A 20,704-nucleotide genomic window follows, 5' to 3' on the forward strand; every position below is an offset into this window, starting at 1 on the left:
AGTGGCATTTTGGGGGTGCAGGGGGGGTAAGGTGGCATTTGGGGGGGCAGGGAGGGGGTAGAGGGGCATCTGGGGGGGCAGGATGGTATTTGGGGGGGCAGGGAAGGGGTAGGGGGGCATCTGGGGGGGTAGAGTGGCATTGGGGGGCAGGATGGTATTTGGGGGGGCAGTAAGGTGTCAGGGGGGCATTTGGGGGTCAGGGGGGTATTTGGGGGGTCAGGGTGGCATTTGGGGGGCAGGGAGGGGTCAGGGGGGCATTTGGGGGGTCAGGGGGGCATTTGGGGGGCAGGGGGTATTTGGGGGGTCAGGGTGGCATTTGGGGGGCAGGGAGGGGTCCGGGGGGCATTTGGGGGGCAGGAAGGGGTCCGGGGGGCATTTGGGGGGCCGGGCGCGGGTGCCCACCCCCTGTGCCCCCCCAGCCGCCCAGGGGGGGCCGCGGGGCCGGGGGAGCGGGGGCGCATCTTCCGGGCGGAGCGGAGCTACGCGGTGCGGGGGGGGAAGTGGTACTTCGAGTTCGAGGCCGTCACCACCGGGGAGATGCGCGTGGGGTGGGCGCGCCCCCGCCTGCGCCCCCACACCGACCTGGGCGCCGACCACCTCGCCTACGTCTTCAACGGCCACCGCGTGAGCCCCCCGCGACCCCCCCACAGGCCCCCCCCTGAACCCCCCCTAGAGCCCCCACAGACCCCCAGGACCCCCCCCGGGACCCCCCCCGGGACCCCCCCACAGACCCCCGGGACCCCCCCTAGAGCCCCCACAGACCCCCGGGACCCCCCCACAGACCCCCCCACAGGTCCCCGGGACCCCACAGACCCCCCTAGAGCACCCACAGACCCCCGGGACCCCCAGGACCCCCCTAGAGCCCCCCCAGACCCCCCTAGAGCCCCAGGACCCCCACAGACCCCCATAGACCCCTGGGACCCCCCCCGGGACCCCCATAGAACCCCATAGACTCCTGTGACACCCAGAGTCCCCCCAAGACCCCCCCTGGAATCCCCCCAGACCCCCCCTGTCCCCATCACCCCTGGTCCCCCCTTGGTCCCCAAATGCCACCGTCCCCCCCTGGTCCCCACATGTCCCCCTCACCCCATGTCCCCCCCATGTCCCCCCCTGTCCCCACATGTCCCCATCCCCCCAGGGTCCCCCATTACCCTGATGTCCCCCGTCCCCACGTGTCCCCCCTCACCCCATGTCCCCCCCATGTCCCCACGTGTCCCCCTCACCCCATGTCCCCCCCTGTCCCCATCCCCCCATCCCCCCAGGGTCCCCCATTACCCTGATGTCCCCCATCCCCACATGTCCCCCCCAGGTCCCCCCCTGTCCCCATCCCCCCATCCCCCCAGGGTCCCCCATTACCCTGGTGTCCCCCGTCCCCACGTGTCCATCTCACCCCATGTCCCCCCATGTCCCCCCCTGTCCCCATCCCCCCAGGGTCCCCCATTACCCTGGTGTCCCCCCGTCCCCACGTGTCCCCCAGGTCCCCTCCCCTGACCCCCGGCTCCGTGTCCCCCCCAGGCGCAGCGCTGGCACGTGGGCAGCGAGCCCTTCGGGCGGCCGTGGCAGGCGGGGGACGTGGTGGGCTGCATGATCGACCTCACCGAGTGCCACATCACCTTCACCCTCAACGGAGAGGTCCTCATCAGCGACGCCGGCTCCGAGTTGGCCTTCAAGGACTTCGACGTGGGCGAGGGTGAGGGGGGGGGGCCGGGGGGCGCCGTAGCGGGGTGGGGGCGGCGGGGGGTGGGCGCTGACCCCCCCCTTGTCCCCCCCCGTAGGGTTCGTGCCGGTGTGCAGCCTGGGGCCGGAGCAGGAGGGGCGGCTGAACCTGGGGCAGGACGTGGGCAGTCTGCGGTTCTTCAGCATCTGTGGGCTGCAGGAGGGCTACGAGCCCTTCGCCGTCAACATGAAGAGGCCCATCACCCTCTGGTTCAGCAAGAGCCTCCCCCAGTTCGTCCCAGTGCCCCCCGACCACCCCCAGCTGGAGGTCAGGTGGTGGGGACGTGGTGGTGGTGGTGGTGGTGGTTGGTGGTGGTGGGGACATGGTGGTGGTGGTGGTGGGGACGTGGTGGTGGTGGTGGTGGGGACACGGTGGTGGTGGTGGTGGTGGTGGTGGGGACACGGTGGTGGTGGTGGTGGTGGTGGTGGGGACGTGGTGGTGGTGGTGGTGGTGGGGACATGGTGGTGGTGGTGGTGGGGATGTGGTGGTGGTGGTGGGGCTTTGCGTGGGTCCCGCGGTGGGCGCAGGGAGAGCCTGGTTGCGGCGTCCCGGGGTGGGTGAGGTGGTCCCCGGGGGTCCCCAGGGTGGGGTGATGTGCGGTGGTGGGGGTCCCATGTCCCCGGAGGTCCCTGAGGGTCCCCATGATGGGGTGATGCCCCTCCCAGGGGGTCCCCAATCCCTGAGGGTCCCCACGATGGGGCGATGCCCCTCCCAGGGGGTCCCAAATCCCCTTTAATGGGGCAATGCCCATCCCAGGGGGTCCCCAATCCCCTTTAATGAGGTGATGCCCCTCCCCAGGGGGTCCCCAATCCCTGAGGGTCCCCATGTTGGGGTGATGCCCTTCCCAGGGGGTCCCCAATCCCCTTTAATGGGGCAATGCCCCTCCCAGGGGGTCCCCAATCCCCTTTAATGGGGCAATGCCCATCCCAGGGGGTCCCCAATCCCTGAGGGTCCCCACGATGGGGTGATGCCCCTCCCAGGGGGTCCCCAATCCCTGAGGGTCCCCACGATGGGGCGATGCCCCTCCCAGGGGGTCCCCAATCCCCTTTAATGGGGCGATGCCCCTCCCTGGGGGTCCCCAATCCCCTTTAAGGGGGTGATGCCCCTCCCCAGGGGGTCCCCAATTCCTGAGGGTCCCCATGTTGGGGTGATGCCCCTCCCAGGGGGTCCCCAATCCCCTTTAATGGGGCGATGCCCCTCCCTGGGGGTCCCCAATCCCCTTTAATGGGGTGATGCCCCTCCCCAGGGGGTCCCCAATCCCTGAGGGTCCCCACGATGGGGCGATGCCCCTCCCAGGGGGTCCCCAATCCCCTTTAATGGGGCGATGCCCCTCCTGGGGGGTCCCCAACCCCCTTTGATGGGGCGATGCCCCCCCCGCGGCTCCCCCTGACGCCTCCCCCGGGGGGTCGTCCCCGCAGGTGACGCGGATGGACGGGACGGTGGACTCGCCGCCCTGCCTGCGGCTGGCCCACCGTGCCCCCGGCGCCCCCGCCGCCCCCCCCGAGCTCCTCTTCCTCCGCCTCAGCCTCCCCGTCCAGTTCCACCCCCGCTTCCGCTGCACCCCCGGGGCCACCCCCCTGCCCCAGAGCCCCCCCGAGGCCCCCGAGGACGCCGGCCTCGAGCCCCTCTCCGAATTCGAGCGCCTCCGCCGCTCGGCGGGGGTCCGGCACCCCGAAGGGGAGGGCGAGGGCGAGAAGGGGGCCGGGGGGGGTCCCGCCGCCGCCGCCGCCGCCCCCACCCCCCGGGATCAGCCCCGCGCCGAGAACGAGAAGGACGCCACCACCGAGAAGGGGAAGACCCGCAGGGGGTGAGCGGGGACGAGGGGGGGTCCGCGGCGGGGGGGGGGGGGGGTTACCCCACGGTGGGGTCCTGGGGGACGCGGGTGGGGGGGGGGTGTGTGGGGCCGGGTCCCTCAATCCCCCCGTTTCCCCCCCCAGGTTCCTGTTCAAGGGCAGGAAGACGCCCTTCGCGCCCCCCCCGGCAGTGCCCACCGTCCCCCGCCTGGAGGAGGACGTGGTCCCCGACGAGCGCGACGACCCCGAAGTCATCATGAACACCACCACGGTAGGGGCGCCCCCCCCCCCCCCCCCCGAAACCCATTCCCGCTGTCCCCGTCCCTCCTTTGGGCGCCCGGACCCCCACCCCGCCACCCCGTGGTACCCCTCCCCGCGCCCCCAACCCTGCGGTCCCCGTCCCCATCCCTGTGGTCCCCATCCCTGTCCCCATCCCTGGATCCCTGTCCCCCATCCCCATCCCCATCCCCATCCCTGTGGTCCCCATCCCCCATCCCCATCCCATCCCCATCCCATCCCTGTCCCCATCCCTGTGGTCCCCATCCCTGTCCCCATCCCCGTGTCCCCATCTCTGTGGTCCCCATCTCTGTGGTCCCCATCTCTGTGGTCCCCATCCCCGTGTCCCCATCCCCGTGTCCCCATCCCAGTGTCCCCATCCCCGTGGTCCCCATCCCTGTATCCTGGTCCCCATCCCCGTGTCCCCATCCCCGTGTCCCCATCCCCGTGTCCCCATCCCCGTGGTCCCCATCCCTGTATCCCCGTCCCCATCCCTGTGGTCCCCCATCCCTGTGGTCCCCCATCCCTGTGGTCCCCATCCCTGTATCCTGGTCCCCATCCCCGTGTCCCCATCCCCGTGTCCCCATCCCCGTGGTCCCCATCCCTGTATCCCCGTCCCCATCCCTGTGGTCCCCCATCCCTGTGGTCCCCCATCCCTGTGGTCCCCATCCCTGTGGTCCCCATCCCCGTGTCCCCATCCCTGTGTCCCCATTCCTGTCCCCATCTCTGTGGTCCCCATCCCTGTATCCCTGTCCCCATCCCTGTATCCCTGTCCCCCATCCCTGTCCCCCATCCCTGTGGTCCCCATCCCTGTGGTCCCCATCCCTGTATCCCTGTCCCCCATCCCTGTCCCCATCCCTGTGTCCCCATCCCCTCATCCCCGTCCCCGTCCCATCCCCATCCCCATCCCCTCGTCCCTGTCCCCCACCCCCATGGTCCCCATCCCTGTATCCCTGTCCCCATCCGCTTATCCCTGTCCCTCATCCCCATCCCATCCCCATCCCCTCGTCCCCATCCCCGTCCCCGTCCCCTCCCCGCGCCCCCCCTGACCTCTCTGCCCCCCCCAGTACTACTACTCGGTGCGGATCTTCGCGGGACAGGAGCCCTCCAGCGTCTGGGTGGGGTGGGTGACCCCCGACTTCCACCAGCACGACCCCAACTTCGACCTCTCCCGCGTGCGCACCGTCACCGTCACCATTGGCGATGAGAAGGGCAACGTGCACGACAGGTGCCGCGGGGGGGCTCCGCCGGGGGCCCCAAACTGGGGCCGCGGGGTGTGGGATTTGGGGGTCCCTGAGGGGGCGATGGGGAGAGGTTGTGGGATTTGGGGGGCGATGGGGAAGGGGTGTGGGATTGGGGGTCTCTGGGGGGGGTGATGGAGGAGGAGTGCGGGATTTGGGGGGCGATGGGGACAGAGTGTGGGATTTGGGGGGCGATGGGGAAGGGGTGTGGGATTTGGGGGTCCCTGAGGAGGTGATGGAGGTGGGGTGCGGGATTTGGGGGGCAATGAGGACAGAGTGTGGGATTTGGGGGGCGATGGGGAAGGGGTGTGGGATTTGGGGTCCCTGAGGGGGCGATGGAGGTGGGGTGCGGGATTTGGGGGGCAATGAGGACAGAGTGTGGGATTTGGGGGGCAATGGGGAAGGGGTGTGGGATTTGGGGTCCCTGAGGGGGCGATGGAGGTGGGGTGCGGTATTTGGGGGGTGATGGGGAAGGGGCGTGGGATTGGGGGTCTCTGGGGGGGCAGTGGGGAAACGGTCCAGGGTTTGGGGGGTCCCTGGGGGGGTGATGGAGGTGGGGTGCAGGATTTGGGGGGCAATGGGGACAGAGTGTGGGATTTGGGGGGCGATGGGGAAGGGGTGTGGGTTTGGGGGTCTCTGGGGGGGTGATGGAGGTGGGGTGCAGGATTTGGGGGGCAATGGGGACAGGTTGTGGGATTTGGGGGGCGATGGGGAAGGGGTGTGGGATTTGGGGGGCGATGGGGAAGGGCTGCGGGACTTGGGGGGCCGCTGGGGGTGCTATGGGGCAGGATGCCCCCCCCATACCCTCCCCTCCCCCCCTCTGCCCCCCCCCAGCATCAAGCGCAGCAACTGCTACATGGTGTGGGGGGGGGAGTTCGGCAGCGCGGCGCAGCAGGCGCGCGTCAGCCACGCCGACCTGGTCATCGGCTGCCTGGTGGACCTGGCCACCGGCCTCATGACCTTCACCGCCAACGGCAAGGAGATCAACACCTTCTTCCAGGTGGGGCGCTGCCCCCTCCGTCCCACCCCCGTGGCACTGAGGGCTTTTGGAGGGGGTGGGGGGGTCGGCAGCTCCATCCCTGCTCTCGGCGGCTTCGTCGTCCCTGCAGGTGGAACCCAACACGAAGCTCTTCCCGGCCGTCTTCGCCCTCCCCACCAGCCAGAACGTCATCCAGTTCGAGTTGGGCAAGCTCAAGGTGAGCGGGGCCGCCCCGGCCGCCTGCGTCCCCCGCCCAGGTCACTCGGGGGGGGGGGGGGGGTTATGGGGTCCACGGGGAGACGGTGGGGTCTGCGGAGTGGAAGCTGCACCCCTGGGGGTGGGGGTGGGTCTGTGGAAGGTTCTTGGGGTCTACAAGATGGGCCAAGGAGAACCTGGGCCCCTGGGGGCTGTAGGGGGTCTGCAGAGGGTTCTTGGGGTCCATCGGGTGCACCAAGGAGAACCTGGAACCCTGGGGGGGGTGGGGGTCTGCAGAGGGTTCTTGGGGTCTGTAGGGTGGACCAGGGAGAACCTGGGCCCCTGGGGGTGGGGTCTTGGGGTCTGTAGGATGGACCAAGGAGAACCTGGACTCCTGGAGATAATGGGGGTCTACGGAGGGTTCTTGGGGTCCATTGGGTGCACCAAGGAGAACTTGGGCCCCTGGGGGCTGTAGGGGGTCTGCAGAGGGTTCTTGGGGTCCATCGGGTGCACCAAGGAGAACCTGGGCCCCTGGGGGTTGTAGGGGGTCTGCAGAGGGTTCTTGGGGTCTATAGGATGGACCAAGGAGAACCTGGACTCCTGGAGATAATGGGGGTCTACAGAAGGTTCTTGGGGTCTGTAGGATGGACCAAGGAGAACCTGGGCCCCTGGGGGCTGTAGGGGGTCTACAGAAGGTTCTTGGGGTCCATTGGGTGCACCAAGGAGAACCTGGGCCCCTGGGGGTTCTTGGGGTCTGCAGAGGGTTCTTGGGGTCTACCAGATGGACCAGGGAGAACCTGGGCCCCTGGGGTGGGGGGGTCTCTCGGGGGGGCAGCAGGCATCCCGGACGCCTCAGTTCCTCGTCTCACCACCATCCCCCCCCCGCCGTGTCCCCACAGAACATCATGCCCATCTCGGCCGCCATGTTCAGCAGCGAGCGGAAGAACCCGGAGCCGCAGTGCCCGCCGCGGTTGGTCATCCAGCACCTGACGCCCGTCACCTGGAGCCGCATGCCCAACGAGTTCCTGGCGGTGGAGACCGCCCGCCTGAGCGAGCGGCAGGGCTGGGTGGTGGAGTGCAACGAGCCCCTCGTCATGATGGCCCTCCACATCCCCGAGGAGAACAGGTCGGGGCCCCCCGCCCTCCCCTGCCGCCCCCGGGCCCGCCCCAGGGGACCTCAGCGTCCTGCTCTCCTGCCACCCGGGGGGACCGCCGTGTCCTTCCCCCAGGAGACCCTCGTGTCTGGCCCCAGAGGGCCCGCGGGTCCTGCGCCCAGGGGACCCTGATGGTGTGCCCCATCTCCCGGGGCCCCGGGGGTCCCGTCCCCTGGGGATCTTGGTGTGGTGTCCCCAGGGGTCCCATCCCTGGGAGACTTCGGTGTGGTGTCCCCTTGAGTCCCATCCCTGGGGGACCTCAGTGTGGTGTCCCCTTGGGTCCCACCTCCAGGAGATGTTGCTGTGGTGTCCCCAGGGGTCCCATCCCCAGGAGACCTCAGTGTGGTGTCCCCTCGGGTCCCATCCCCGGGAGACCCAGGGCCTCCATCTCCAGACCTCGGTGTGGTGTCACCTCGGGTCCCATCCCCAGGAGATGTTGCTGTGGTGTCCCCTTGAGTCCTATCCCCAAGGAACCTGTCCCTGGGGGACCTGGGTGTCATGTCCCCTTGAGTCCCATCTCCAGGAGATGTTGCTGTGGTGTCCCCTTGAGTCCCATCTCCAGGAGATGTTGCTGTGGTGTCCCCTTGAGTCCCATCCCTGGGGAACCTGTACCTGGGGGACCTCGGTGTGGTGTCCCCTCGGGTCCCATCCCCAGGAGACCCAGGGCCTCCATCTCCAGACCTCGGTGTGGTGTCACCTCGGGTCCCATCCCCAGGAGATGTTGCTGTGGTGTCCCCTTGAGTCCTATCCCCAAGGAACCTGTCCCTGGGTGACCTCGGTGTGGTGTCCCCTTGAGTCCCATCCCCGGGAGATGTTGCTGTGGTGTCCCCTTGAGTCCCATCCCTGGGGGACCTCGGTGTGGTGTCTCCTTGAGTCCTATCCCCAAGGAACCTGTCCCTGGGTGACCTCGGTGTGGTGTCCCCTGGGGTCCCATCCCCGGAGAACCCGTCCCTGGGCATCCCGCGTGCCACATCCCCGGACGTCCCCGTCCCCGCGTGGCGCTGAACCCCCCCCCTTCCCCTTCCCCCTCCCCCTCCCCAAAAGGTGCATCGACATCATGGAGCTGTCGGAGCGGCTGGACCTGCTGCGCTTCCAGTGGCACACGCTGAAGCTCTACTGCGCCGTCTGCGCTCTGGGCAACAACCGGGTGGCCCACGCGCTCTGCAGCCACGTGGACCAGGCGCAGCTCCTCTTCGCCATCGAGAGCCCCGAGCTGCCGGGGCCGCTGCGGGCCGGCTACTACGACCTGCTGCTGGCCATGCACCTGGACGCCGCCCAGCGCGCCCGCGCCTCCATGAGCGCCGAGTTCATCATCCCCATGACCGAGGCCACCAAGAGCATCACCCTCTTCCCCGAGGGCGGCCGAGCCCCCGGCCCCCCCGGCGTGGGTCCCAGCGCCTGCTTGCGGCCACAGCCCCACTTCGCCGAGCCCTGCTTCGTCCTGGCGGCCGGCGGCGGGCGGGCGCCGCTGGCCCCCAGCATCCCCTTGGGGGCTTTGGGGGCGCGGGCCATCAGGATGCTGGCGGAGGCGGTGGCCGGAGGGGGACCCCACGCCCGGGACCCGGTGGGCGGCAGCGTGGAGTTCCAACTGGTGCCGGTGTTGAAACTGGTGTCGGCGCTGTTGGCCGTGGGGGCGCTGGGGGACGGGGACGTGCGGCGCATCCTCCGCATGATCGAGCCCCGGGTCTTCGGGGAGCCCCGGCGGGACCCCCCCGGCGAGGAGGAGGAGGAGAAGGAGAAGGAGGAGGAGGAGGAGGAGGAGGAGAGGAGGAAGAAGGCCATCGAGGCGGGGGAGATGGAGGAGGAGGAGGAGGAGGAAGGGCTGGAGGAAGGGCTGCTGCAGATGAAGCTGCCCGAGTCGGTGAAGCTGCAGGTGAGGGGCCCCTCCGCGGGGGGGGGGTGGGGGGTGGGGGGGGTGTCGTCCCCCCCCCGTGACACTCCCCCCCCCCCCCCGGGGAGACTGTCCCCACGTCCCCTTCCCTGGGCGCAGCCCCCCCCCCCCCCGTCCCCACAGACCCCCGGGGGGTCCCCGATGCCCCCCCCAAGACCCACTCCCAGCTCCCCGTGTGTGTCCCCCCCCCCCCCGGTGTCCCCCCATGACCTCGGTGACCCCCGTCCCCCGTGTGTCCCCCTCCCATGACCTCAGGGACCCGTGTCCCCTCCATGACCTCGTTGACCCCTGTGTCCCCCCCCGTCCCCCCCCATGACCTCACTGACCCATGTCCCCCCCCATGACCTCGGTGACCCCCGTGTCCCCCCCCCCATGACCTCGAGTGACCCCTGTCCCCCCATGTCTCCCCCATGACCTCGGTGACCTGTGTCACCCTCCCGTGACCCTGGTGACCCCTGTGTCCCCCCGTGTCCCCCCCTTGACCTCAGTGACCCCTGTCCCCCCATGACCTCGGTGACCCCCATCCCCCCGTGTCCCCCCATGACCTCGGCGACCCCCATGTCCCCCCCCATGACCTCGGTGACCCCCGTCCCCCCGTGTCCCCCCCATGACCTCAGTGACCCCTATCCCCCCGTGTCTCCCCCATGACCTCGGCAACCCCCGTCCCCCCGTGTCCCCCACATGACCTCAGTGACCCCCGTCCCCCTGTGTCCCCCGTCCCCCTGTGTCCCCCCCATGACCTCGGTGACCCCCGTCCCCCCGTGTCCCCCCCATGACCTCAGTGACCCCCGTCCCCCTGTGTCCCCCGTCCCCCCGTGTCCCCCCCATGACCTCGGTGACCCCCATCCCCCCATGACCTCAGTGACCCCTATCCCCCCGTATCTCCCCCATGACCTCGGCGACCCCCATCCCCCCGTGTCCCCCCATGACCTTGGCGACCCCCGTCCCCCCGTGTCCCCCCGCGTCCCCCTGTGTCCCCCCCATGACCTCGGTGACCCTCATCCCCCCATGACCTCAGTGACCCCTATCCCCCCGTATCTCCCCCATGACCTCAGCGACCCCCATCCCCCCGTGTCCCCCCATGACCTCGGTGACCCCTGTCCACCCCATGACCTCGGCGACCCCCATCCCCCCGTGTCCCCCCATGACCTTGGTGACCCTCATCCCCCCATGACCTCGGCGACCCCCGTCCCCCCGCGTCCCCCCACGTCCCCCCCCATGACCGCGGCGACCCCCGCCTCCCCCAGATGTGCAACCTGCTGCAGTACTTCTGCGAGCGGGAGCTGCAGCACCGCGTGGAGGCCATCGTGGCCTTCTCGGAGCGGCACGTGGAGCGGCTGCAGCGCGACCAGCGGCGCCGCTACGCGCAGCTCATGCGGGCGCTCACCATGTCGGCCGCCGAGACCGCCCGGCGCACCCGCGAGTTCCGCTCGCCCCCCCAGGAGCAGGTGAGGAGGGGGGTTCGGGGGGCGGCCGCCCAGCGGGGACGCCCGTGGGGACAGCCGGGGGGAGCGGGGACCTGCACGGGGACACCCGTGGTGGCACCTGTGGGGACACCTGTGGGGACGCCCATGGGGACACGTGGGGACACCCGGGGGGAGCGGGGACCTGCATGGGGACACCCATGGTGGCACCTGTGGGGATGTCCATGGGGACACCCGTGGGGACAGCCATGGGGAGCGGGGACCTGCATGGGGACACCCATGGTGGCACCTGTGGGGATGTCCATGGGGACACCCATGGTGGCACCTGTGGGGACATCTGTGGGGAGTGGGGACCCACATGGGGCCACCCCTGGTGGCATCTGTGGGGACGTGCACGGGGACACCCGTGGGGATGTCCATGGGGACACCCGTGGTGGCACCTGTGGGGACCTGCATGGGGACGCCTGTGGGGACACCCATAGTGACACCCGTGGGGACAGCCATGGGGAGCAGGGACCTGCGTGGGGACAGCTGTGGTGGCACCTGTGGGGACGTGCATGGGGACACCCGTGGGGACGCGTGGGGACAGCCATGGGGAGCAGGGACCTGCATGGGGACACCCATGGTGGCACCTGTGGGGATGTCCATGGGGACACCCATGGTGGCACCTGTGGGGACATCTGTGGGGAGTGGGGACCTACATGGGGCCACCCCTGGTGGCATCTGTGGGGACGTGCATGGGGACACCCGTGGGGATGTCCATGGGGACACCCGTGGGGACAGCCATGGGGAGCGGGGACCTGCGTGGGGACAGCTGTGGTGGCACCTGTGGGGATGTCCATGGGGACACCCGTGGTGGCACCTGTGGGGACCTGCATGGGGGCGCCTGTGGGGACATGTGGGGATACCCATAGTGACACCCGTGGGGACAGCCATGGGGAGCAGGGACCTGCGTGGGGACACCCATGGTGGCACCTGTGGGGATGTCCATGGGGACACCCGTGGGGACACGTGGGGACAGCCGTGGGGAGCGGGGACCTGCATGGGGACACCCGTGGTGGCACCTGTGGGGATGTCCATGGGGACACCCGTGGGGACAGCCGTGGGGAGCAGGGACCCACATGGGGCCACCCGTGGTGGCATCTGTGGGGACGTGCATGGGGCCACCCGTGGGGCCGTGCCGGGGTCCCGCTGACCCCGGTGTCCCCCCCCGTGTCCCCCCCCAGATCAACATGCTGCTGCAGTACAAGGGGGGGGCGGACGAGGAGGAGTGTCCGGTGCCGGAGGACATCCGCGACGAACTCCTCGACTTCCACAACGACCTGCTGGCGCACTGCGGTGAGGCGGGGACCCCCCGGGCGCCGGGACCCCCGCCCTGGGACCCCCAGGCCATGGGGACCCCCAGAGCATGGAGACCCCCACCCAGGGACCCCCAGGCCATGGGGACCCCCATTCTGGGACCCCGGGGACCCCCAGGGAATGCGGACCCCCACCCAGGGACCCCCATCCAGGGACCCAGGTGACCCCCAGGGCATGGGGACCCCCATCCTGGGACCCCGGGGACCCCCAGGGAATGCGGACCCCCACCCAGGGACCCCCATCCATGGACCTGGGGGACCCCCAGAGTATGGGGACCCCCATCCTGGGACCCTCAGGCCATGGGGAACCCCATTCTGGGACCTCGGGGACCCTCATCCTGGGACCCAGGTGACCCCTAGACTATGGGGACCCCCACCCAGGGACCCCCAGGGACCCCCATCCATGGACCCGGGGGACCCCCAGGACATGGGGACACCCAGAATATGGGGACCCCCACCCAGGGACCCCCAGGGACCCCCATCCAGGGACCCGGGGGACCCCCAGGACATGGGGACCCCCACCCAGGGACCCGGGGGACCCCCAGGAGCACGGGGACCCCCCCTTTGGGGACATGCCCCCCCCGTGGTGACGTGCCCCCCCTGTGCCCCCCAGGCATCGAGCTGGCGGGGGAGGAGGAGGAGGAGGAGGAGGAGACGACGCTGCGGCAGCGGCTGTTGGGGCTCGTGCAGAAGGTGGTGGGGCTCCGCGGGACCACCGCGCAGGAGGAGACCCCCCCCGAGGAGCCCCCGGTGCCCAGTGAGGGGGGACGGGGGGTGGGGGGGGGTGGGGGGTGGCCCAAAGGTCCCCACACAGCTGTCCCCAAGGCATGGCCAAGCCACCGCCAACCAAGCTGTCCCCGTGGCATTGGCCAAGCTGTCCCCAAAGCGTTGGCCAAGCTCTTCCCAAGGCGTTGTCCAAACTGTCCCCAAGACATGGCCGAGCTGTCCCCAAGGCATGGCTAAGCCATCACCAACCAAGCTGTCCCCAAGGTGTTGGCCAAGCTGTCCCCAAGACATGGCCGAGCCATCTCCAACCAAGCCATCCCTGTGGTGTTGGCCGAGCTGTCCCCAAGGCATGGCCGAGCCATCTCTAACCAAGCTGTCCCCGTGGTGTTGGCCAAGCTGTCCCCAAGACATGGCCGAGCTGTCCCCAAGGCATGGCCGAGCTGTCCCCAAGGCATGGCCAAGCTGTCCCCAAGGCATTGGCCGAGCTGTCCCTGTGGTGTTGGCCAAGCTGTCCCCAAGGCGTTGGCCAAGCTGTCCCCAAGACATGGCCGAGCTGTCCCCAAGGCGTTGGCTGAGCTGTCCCCAAGGCGTTGGCCGAGCTGTCCCCAAGGCATGGCCGAGCTGTCCCCAAGACATGGCCGAGCTGTCCCCAAGACGTGGCCGAGCCATCTCCAACCAAACCCTCCCCGCGGCGGCGCTGGGCTCCGGCTGCGCCCCTCCATCCCCGGTGGCGGTGTCCCCCCGGCACGCTGGCAGCGGCCCCGCTGTCCCCGTCCCCAGGCACGCTGCAGGAGCTGATCTCGCAGACCATGGTGCACTGGGCGCAGGAGTCCTTCATCCAGAGCCCCGAGCTGGTGCGCGCCATGTTCAGCCTGCTGCACCGCCAGTACGACGGGCTGGGGGAACTGGTGCGCGCCCTCCCCAAGGCCTACACCATCAGCGCCCTCTCCGTGCCCGACACCACCGCGCTGCTGGAGTGCCTGGGCCAGATCCGCTCCCTCCTCATCGTCCAGATGGGCCCCGAGGAGGAGAACCTCATGATCCAGAGCATCGGGTGGGCGCCGCCGCCGCCACCGCCTTCTGGGGACCCTCTGTGTCACCCTCCCGTGGCCACGTCCGCCACCCCGTGGCCCCACCAGGCACCCCATGGCCCCTGTGTCCCTGTCCACCACCCCGTGGCCCCACCAGGCACCCCGTGGCCCCCATGTTCCCGTCCACCACCCTGTGGCCCCCCTGGGCACCCCGTGTCCCACCACCCCGTGGCCCCACTGGGGCACCCCATGTCCCCTGTGTCCCTGTCCACCACCCCATGGCCCCACCGGGCACCCCGTGTCCCACCACCCCATGGCCCCACCGGGCACCCCGTGGCCCCCTTGTCCCCATCCACCACCCCATGTCCCCCCTGTGTCCCCCATGTCCCCGTCCACCACCCCATGGCCCCCCCGGGCACCCCGTGTCCCCCTTGTCCCCATCCACCACCCCATGTCCCCCCTGTGTCCCCTTTGTCCCCTTCCACCACCCCATGGCCCCACCGGGGCACCCCATGGCCCCCATGTTCCCGTCCACCACCCCATGTCCCCCTCGTGTCCCCCTTGTCCCCTTCCACCACCCCATGGCCCCCCATGGCCCCATCCACCACCCCATGGCCCCACCGGGGCACCCCATGTCCCCTGTGTCCCCTTCCACCACCCCACGTCCCCCCCGGGCACCCCGTGTCCCCCTCTGTGTCCCCCTCTGTGTCCCCCTCTGTGTCCCCCCCTGTGTCCCCTGAGCGCCCCATGTCCCCCACGTCCCTCTCTGTGTCCCCCATATCCCCCTCTGTGTCCCTCACGTCCCCCCTGAGCACCCTGTGGGTCCCCTGTCTCCCCCTCCGGGCACCCCATATCCCCCCCCATACACCCCCTGTCCCCTCCCTCTGTCCCCCCCCCATCCTCCCCCCCCCCACCACCACCATGAGCACCCCCCATCCCCCACATCCCTCCTGGGGACACCCCACTTTCCTTAACCGGGGCACCCTCAGGACACCCAGACACACCCCTCCCCCCCAAAATAAAGGTGACCCCCCCCTCTTTTTGTGTCCCCCCCCCCCCCCCTTCCAGCAACATCATGAACAACAAAGTCTTCTACCAACACCCCAACCTGATGCGGGCGCTGGGGATGCACGAGACCGTCATGCAGGTGATGGTCAGCGTCTTGGGGGGCGGCGAGTCCAAGGTGAGACCCCCCGACCCCATAGCGTGTGTGTCCCGTCCCCCCCACCCCGAGGTGTGTGTCCCCCCCCCCTTCCCATGGTGTTTTCTCTTGTGTCCCCCCCCCCAGGAGATCCGCTTCCCCAAGATGGTCACCAACTGCTGCCGCTTCCTCTGCTACTTCTGCCGCATCAGCCGCCAGAACCAGCGCTCCATGTTCGACCACCTCGGCTACCTGCTGGAGAACAGCAGCATCGGCCTGGGTGAGCCCCCCCAAATTAGCCACACCACACCCCCCGACCCCCCCACCCCACCTCCCCCCACCTCCCACCCCCCCCAACTGCCGCTCAGCGCCGTCCCCGGGGAGAGAGGAGTCCTCCGGGGATGTCACTCCTCTCCTCCGCGTCCGCTGGGGGGTACTGGGGGGGGTACTGGGGGGGGTACTGGGGGGGGTGGTGGGGGGGTGATATCTCTGGTACACTGAGGGGGGGGCCCTGCACCCCCAGTCTGGCACCCCGGGGGGGGCTGCGTCCCCAAACGGGCAGCCTGGGGGTCCCCGCGTCCCAAATTTGGTACCCGGAGGTCCCTGCGTCCCTCAACTGGTACCCTGGGGGGGTCCCCGCGTCCCAAATTTGGGGTCTTGGGGGTCCCTCCGACCCCCAACCTGATACCCTGGGGGTCCCCGCGTCCCAAATTTGGGGTCTTGGGGGTCCCTCCGACCCCCAACCTGATATCCTGGGGGTCCCCGCATCCCAAATTTGGGGTCTTGGGGGTCCCTCCGACCTCCAACCTGATATCCTGGGGGTCCCCACGTCCCAAATTTGGGGTCTTGGGGGTCCCTCCGACCCCCAACCTGATATCCTGGGGGGGTCCCCACATCCCAAATTTGGTACCCAGAGGTCCCTGCGTCCCTCAACTGGTACCCTGGGGGGGTCCCCGCGTCCCAAATTTGGGGTCTTGGGGATCCCTCCGACCCCCAACCTGATACCCTGGGGGTCCCCACGTCCCAAATTTGGTACCCAGAGGTGCCTGCATCCCTAAACTGGTACCCTGGGGGGGTCCCCATGATCCAAATTTGGGGCCTTGGAGGTCCCTCCGACCCCCAACCTGATACCCTGGGGGTCCCCACATCCCAAATTTGGGGTCTTGGGGGTCCCTCCGACCCCCAACCTGATATCCTGGGGGTCCCCGCGTCCCAAATTTGGTACCCGGAGGTCCCTCCATCCCTAAACTGGTACCCTGGGGGTCCCCACATCCCAAATTGGGCATCTGGGGGTCCCTCCATCCCCCAACCTGATACCCTGGGGGGGTCCCCGCATCCCAAATTTGGTACCCCGGGTGTCTCCACATCCCAAATTTGGAGCCCTGGCGACCACCGCATCCCAAATTTGCCATCTGGGGGTCCTCGCGTCCATCATCCGGCATCTGGGGGTCCCCGCATCCCAAATTTGATACCCTGGGGGGGGTCCCTGCGCCCCTTAACCTGCCCCCTGGGGGGGGGGTGTGTGTGTCACTGCATCCCTAAATTAGCACCCTGGGGGGGGGGGGGTCCCTTCATCCACCGGCCCCGTACCCTGGGGGGGGTCCCTTCACCCCAAATTTGGCACCCGGGGGGTCCCTGCACCCCTGATCCTGACCTGCCCCCCCCCCTTTTGACCCCCCCAAAGGCATGAGGGGTTCCACCCCCCTGGACGTGGCGGCCGCCTCCGTCATCGACAACAACGAACTGGCGCTGGCGCTGAAGGAGCAGGACCTGGAGAAGGTGGGGGGGGGGGTGTCACGCGCGTCTGTCTGTCTGTCTGTCTGCCTGTCTGTCCCCCCGGCCCCCCCACCCCCCCCCCCGGCCCTCCTGCGAGGTCTTTGGGGCGGCTTTGGTACTTGGGGGGGGGGGGGAGGGGTCTGCACATCCCAAATGTGGGGCCCTGGGGGTCCCCGCATCCATCATCCGGCATCTGGGGGGGTCCCCGCAGCCCAAATTTGGGGCCTTGGGGGTCCCTCCGACCCCCAACCTGATATCCTTGGGGGTCCCCGCAGCCCAAATTTGGTACCCGGAGGCCCCCACATCCCCTAAACTGGTACCCTGGGGGTCCCCGCATCCCAAATTGGGCACCCTGGGGGTCTCTGCATCCATCATCCGGCATCTGGGGGGTCCCCACATCCCAAATTTGGTACCCGGAGGCCCCCACATCCCCCAAACTGGCACCCTGGGGGTCTCTGCATCCCAAATTGGGCACCCTGGGGGTCTCTCCATCTCCCAACTGGGTGCCCTGGGAGTTCCTGCATCCCCCAAACTGGTACCCCGGGGGGTTCCCCGCATCCCAAATTGGGCACCCTGGGGGTCTCTCCATCCCCCAAACTGGCACCCTGGGGGGTCCCCGCATCCCAAATTTGGTACCTGGAGGTCCCCGCATCCCCTAAACTGGTACCCTGGGGGGGTCCCCGCATCCCAAATTGGGCACCCTGGGGGTCTCTCCATCTCCCAACCGGGTGCCCTGGGGGGTCCCCGCATCCCAAATTGGGCACCCTGGGGGGTCCCCGCATCCCAAATTAGGCACCCTGGGGTTCCCCGCATCCCAAATTAGGCACCCTGGGGGTCCCCGCATCCCAAATTGGGCACCCTGGGGGTCCCCGCATCCCAAATTAGGCACCCTGGGGTTCCCCGCATCCCAAATTGGGCACCCTGGGGGGTCCCCGCATCCCAAATTGGGCACCCTGGGGGGTCCCTACGCCCCCAACCTGTCACCGTAGGGGCCCCTCCATCCCTAACCTGTGCCCCCGGGGGTCCCCGCACCCCCTCCCCCGGCAGGTGGTGACCTACCTGGCGAGCTGTGGGCTGCAGAGCTGCCCCATGCTGCTCTCCAAGGGGTACCCCGACATCGGCTGGAACCCCTGCGGGGGCGAGCGCTACCTCGACTTCCTCCGCTTCGCCGTCTTCGTCAACGGTGAGCGCGGGGGGGGGGGGGCTGTGTCCCCGGGGGTCCCTGTGTCCCCCTTATCCCATTCCACCCCCCCCCGGGGTGGGGGGGAGCAACAGGGGGACGGGGATGGGGACCAGCGTCAGGGTGGGACCGGGACAGGGATGGGGATAGAATGGGACTGGGATGGGGATGGGATTGGGATGGGGACAGGATGGGGACAGGACAGGATGAGGACCAGGATGGGACCGGGATGGGACCAGGATGGGACTGGGATGGGACTGGGATGGGGACAGGATGGGACTGGGATGAGGATGGGGACCAGGATGGGGACATGATGGGGACAGGACCAGGATGGGACTGGGATGGGGACAGGATGGGGACAGGACCAGGATGGGAAAAGGATGGGACCAGGATGGGGATGAGGACCAGGATGGGACTGGGATGGGGATGAGAACCAGAATGGGATCAGGATGGGACTGGGATGGGGACAGGATGGGACTGGGATGAGGATGGGGACCAGGATGGGGACATGATGGGGACAGGACCGGGATGGGATTGGGATGGGGACAGGATGGGGACAGGACCAGAATGGGACCAGGATGGGGACCAGGATGGGACTGGGATGGGACCAGGATGGGGATGAGGACCAGGATGGGACCAGGATGGGGACAGGATGGGGACAGGACCAGGATGGGACTGGGATGGGACCAGGATGGGGATGGGGATCAGGATGGGACTGGATGGGGACAGGATGGGACTGGGATGAGGATGAGGACCAGAATGGGACCAGTATGGGGACAGGACCAGGATGGGACTGGGATGGGGGATGGGGACAGGATGGGGATGAGGACCAGAAGGGGGACAGGATGGGGACAGGACCAAGAAGGGGACATGATGGGACCAGGATGGGGATGAGGACCAGGATGGGGATGGGACCAAGATGGGGACATGATGGGACCAGGATGGGGATGGGATGGGGACAGGACCAGGATGGGGATGAGGACCAGAATGGGGATCAGGATGGGACTGGGATGGGACCAGGATGGGGATGAGGACCAGGATGGGGCTGGGGTGGAGAGGGGACCGGGATGGGGACAGGATGGGACAGACCAAGATGGGGACCTGATGGGACCAGGATGGGACCAGGATGGGGATGGGATGGGGACAGGATGGGGACGTGATGGGGACCGGGCGGGGCGGGGCGGGGCGTGGCGGGGCGTGGCGGGACGGGCGTTCCACGGAGGCGGTGCCGGCGCAGGGAGAGCGTGGAGGAGAACGCCAACGTGGTGGTGCGGCTGCTGATCCGGCGGCCGGAGTGCTTCGGGCCGGCGCTGCGGGGGAGGGGGCAGCGGGCTGCTGGCGGCCATCCAGGAGGCGCTGCGCATCGCTCAGGACCCCGCCCGCGACGGCCCCACCCCCCGCAGGGAGCGCCGCCGAGAGCCGTGCGTGGGGCGGGGCCGGGGGGCGGGGCGGGGCGGGGCGGGTGGGGGCGGGGGTGGGTGTAAGTGGGGTGTGGGTGTGGTCGGGGTGGGGTCAGGGTGGGGTTGGGTGTGGAGATGTGGTGAGGGTGTGGTCGGGGTGTGGTCGGGGTGTGGTCAGGGTGTGGTCATGTGTGGTTGGGTGTAGTCGGGGTGTGGTTGGGGTGTGGTGGTGGTGGGGTGTGGCCGGGGGTGGGGTTGGGTGTGGTTGGGATGGGGTTGGGTGTGGGTGTGGTCGGGGGTGGGGTCGGGGTGTGGTTGGGGTGTGGTGGCGGTGGGGTGTGGTCGGGGTGGGGTTGGGGTGGGGTTGGGTGTGGGTGTGTGGTGAGGGTGTGGTCGGGTGTGGTTGGGGTGGGGTTGGGTGTGGCTGTGGTCGGGTGTGGTCGGGGTGTGGTCAGGGTGTGGTCACGTGTGGTTAGGTGTAGGTGGGGTGTGGCAGGGGTGTGGGTGTGGTGGTGTTGGGTGTGGTCGGGGGTGGTCGGGTGTGTTGGGGTGTGGTCGGGGTGGGGGAGTGGGCGGGGTGGGCAGGGGTGTGGTTGGGGTGGGGTTGGGGTGTGGTCGGGGCATGGGGTGGGGCGGGGCGTGTCCCCACAAATGCCCCCCCCCACTATAGGGGGCTCTGAGGGTCCCCACAGTGCCCCCCACCCCCCTGCCCCTCCCCCACTCTATGAGTATGGGGGGTTCCCCCGCTCCCCCGCCCCCCCCCAAAATACGGGTCGTGGGGGTCCCCCCTTCCCCCCCCCCGCAGGTTCGGGGCCGAGGACCCCCCCGAGGAGAACCGGGTGCATTTGGGCAACGCCATCATCTCCTTCTACGCCGCTCTCATCGACCTGTTGGGGCGCTGCGCCCCCGAGATGCACGTACGGACGGGGGGGGGCGGGTTTTGGGGGGGGGTGGGGGGGTGTGTCCGGTCCGGGGGTGACCCCCCCACCTCCCCTCCCCCCACAGCTGATCCAGGCGGGGAGGGCGAAGCGCTGCGCATCAGAGCCATTCTGCGCTCCCTCGTGCCCCTCCAGGACCTGGTGGGCATCATCAGCCTCCCCCTGCAGATCCCCGCCCTCGGGCAAAAGGTGGGGCGGGGGGGGCGGGTTATGGGGGGGGGGGGGGGTCTGGGGGGGGTGGGGGGGTGATTGGGGGGTGATGGGGATGGGGGGGTGATGGGGGGGTGTGGGGGTGTGGGTCTGGGGGGGGGGTTGGGGGGGTGATGGGGATGGGGGGGGTGGGATGTGTGGGGGGGTGATGGGTCTGGGGGGGGGTGATGGGGATGGGGGGGTTGGGGGGTGGGGGGTGATGGGGATGGGGGGGGTTGGGGGTGTGGGGGGGGTGTGGGTCTGGGGGGGGGGTGGGGGGGTGATGGGTCTGGGG

The 20,704-nt window shown here is 69.4% G+C and overlaps 1 protein-coding gene across 1 annotated transcript; it reads left to right on the forward strand.

The window, feature by feature from the left end:
• Positions 1 to 327: 327 nt before the first annotated feature.
• On the forward strand, positions 328 to 20,409 carry LOC309683826 (ryanodine receptor 1-like; the record flags this gene model as incomplete). Its single annotated transcript, XM_082499829.1, has 21 exons — positions 328 to 624; positions 1,516 to 1,690; positions 1,776 to 1,984; positions 3,136 to 3,524; positions 3,655 to 3,781; positions 4,854 to 5,014; positions 5,862 to 6,027; positions 6,137 to 6,223; positions 7,101 to 7,327; positions 8,400 to 9,228; positions 10,494 to 10,694; positions 11,897 to 12,008; positions 12,642 to 12,785; positions 13,535 to 13,808; positions 14,854 to 14,968; positions 15,074 to 15,206; positions 16,611 to 16,705; positions 17,750 to 17,885; positions 19,119 to 19,303; positions 20,088 to 20,199; positions 20,288 to 20,409. Coding segments are annotated over 21 exons (4,296 nt in total), but the record flags the coding sequence as incomplete, so codon positions are not given.
• Between the last annotated feature and the right edge of the window lie 295 nt (positions 20,410 to 20,704).

This window comes from Vanellus vanellus (genome assembly GCF_965231255.1).
Source record: "Vanellus vanellus genome assembly, contig: HAP1_SCAFFOLD_1999, whole genome shotgun sequence".
Lineage (NCBI taxonomy): Eukaryota > Metazoa > Chordata > Aves > Charadriiformes > Charadriidae > Vanellus > Vanellus vanellus.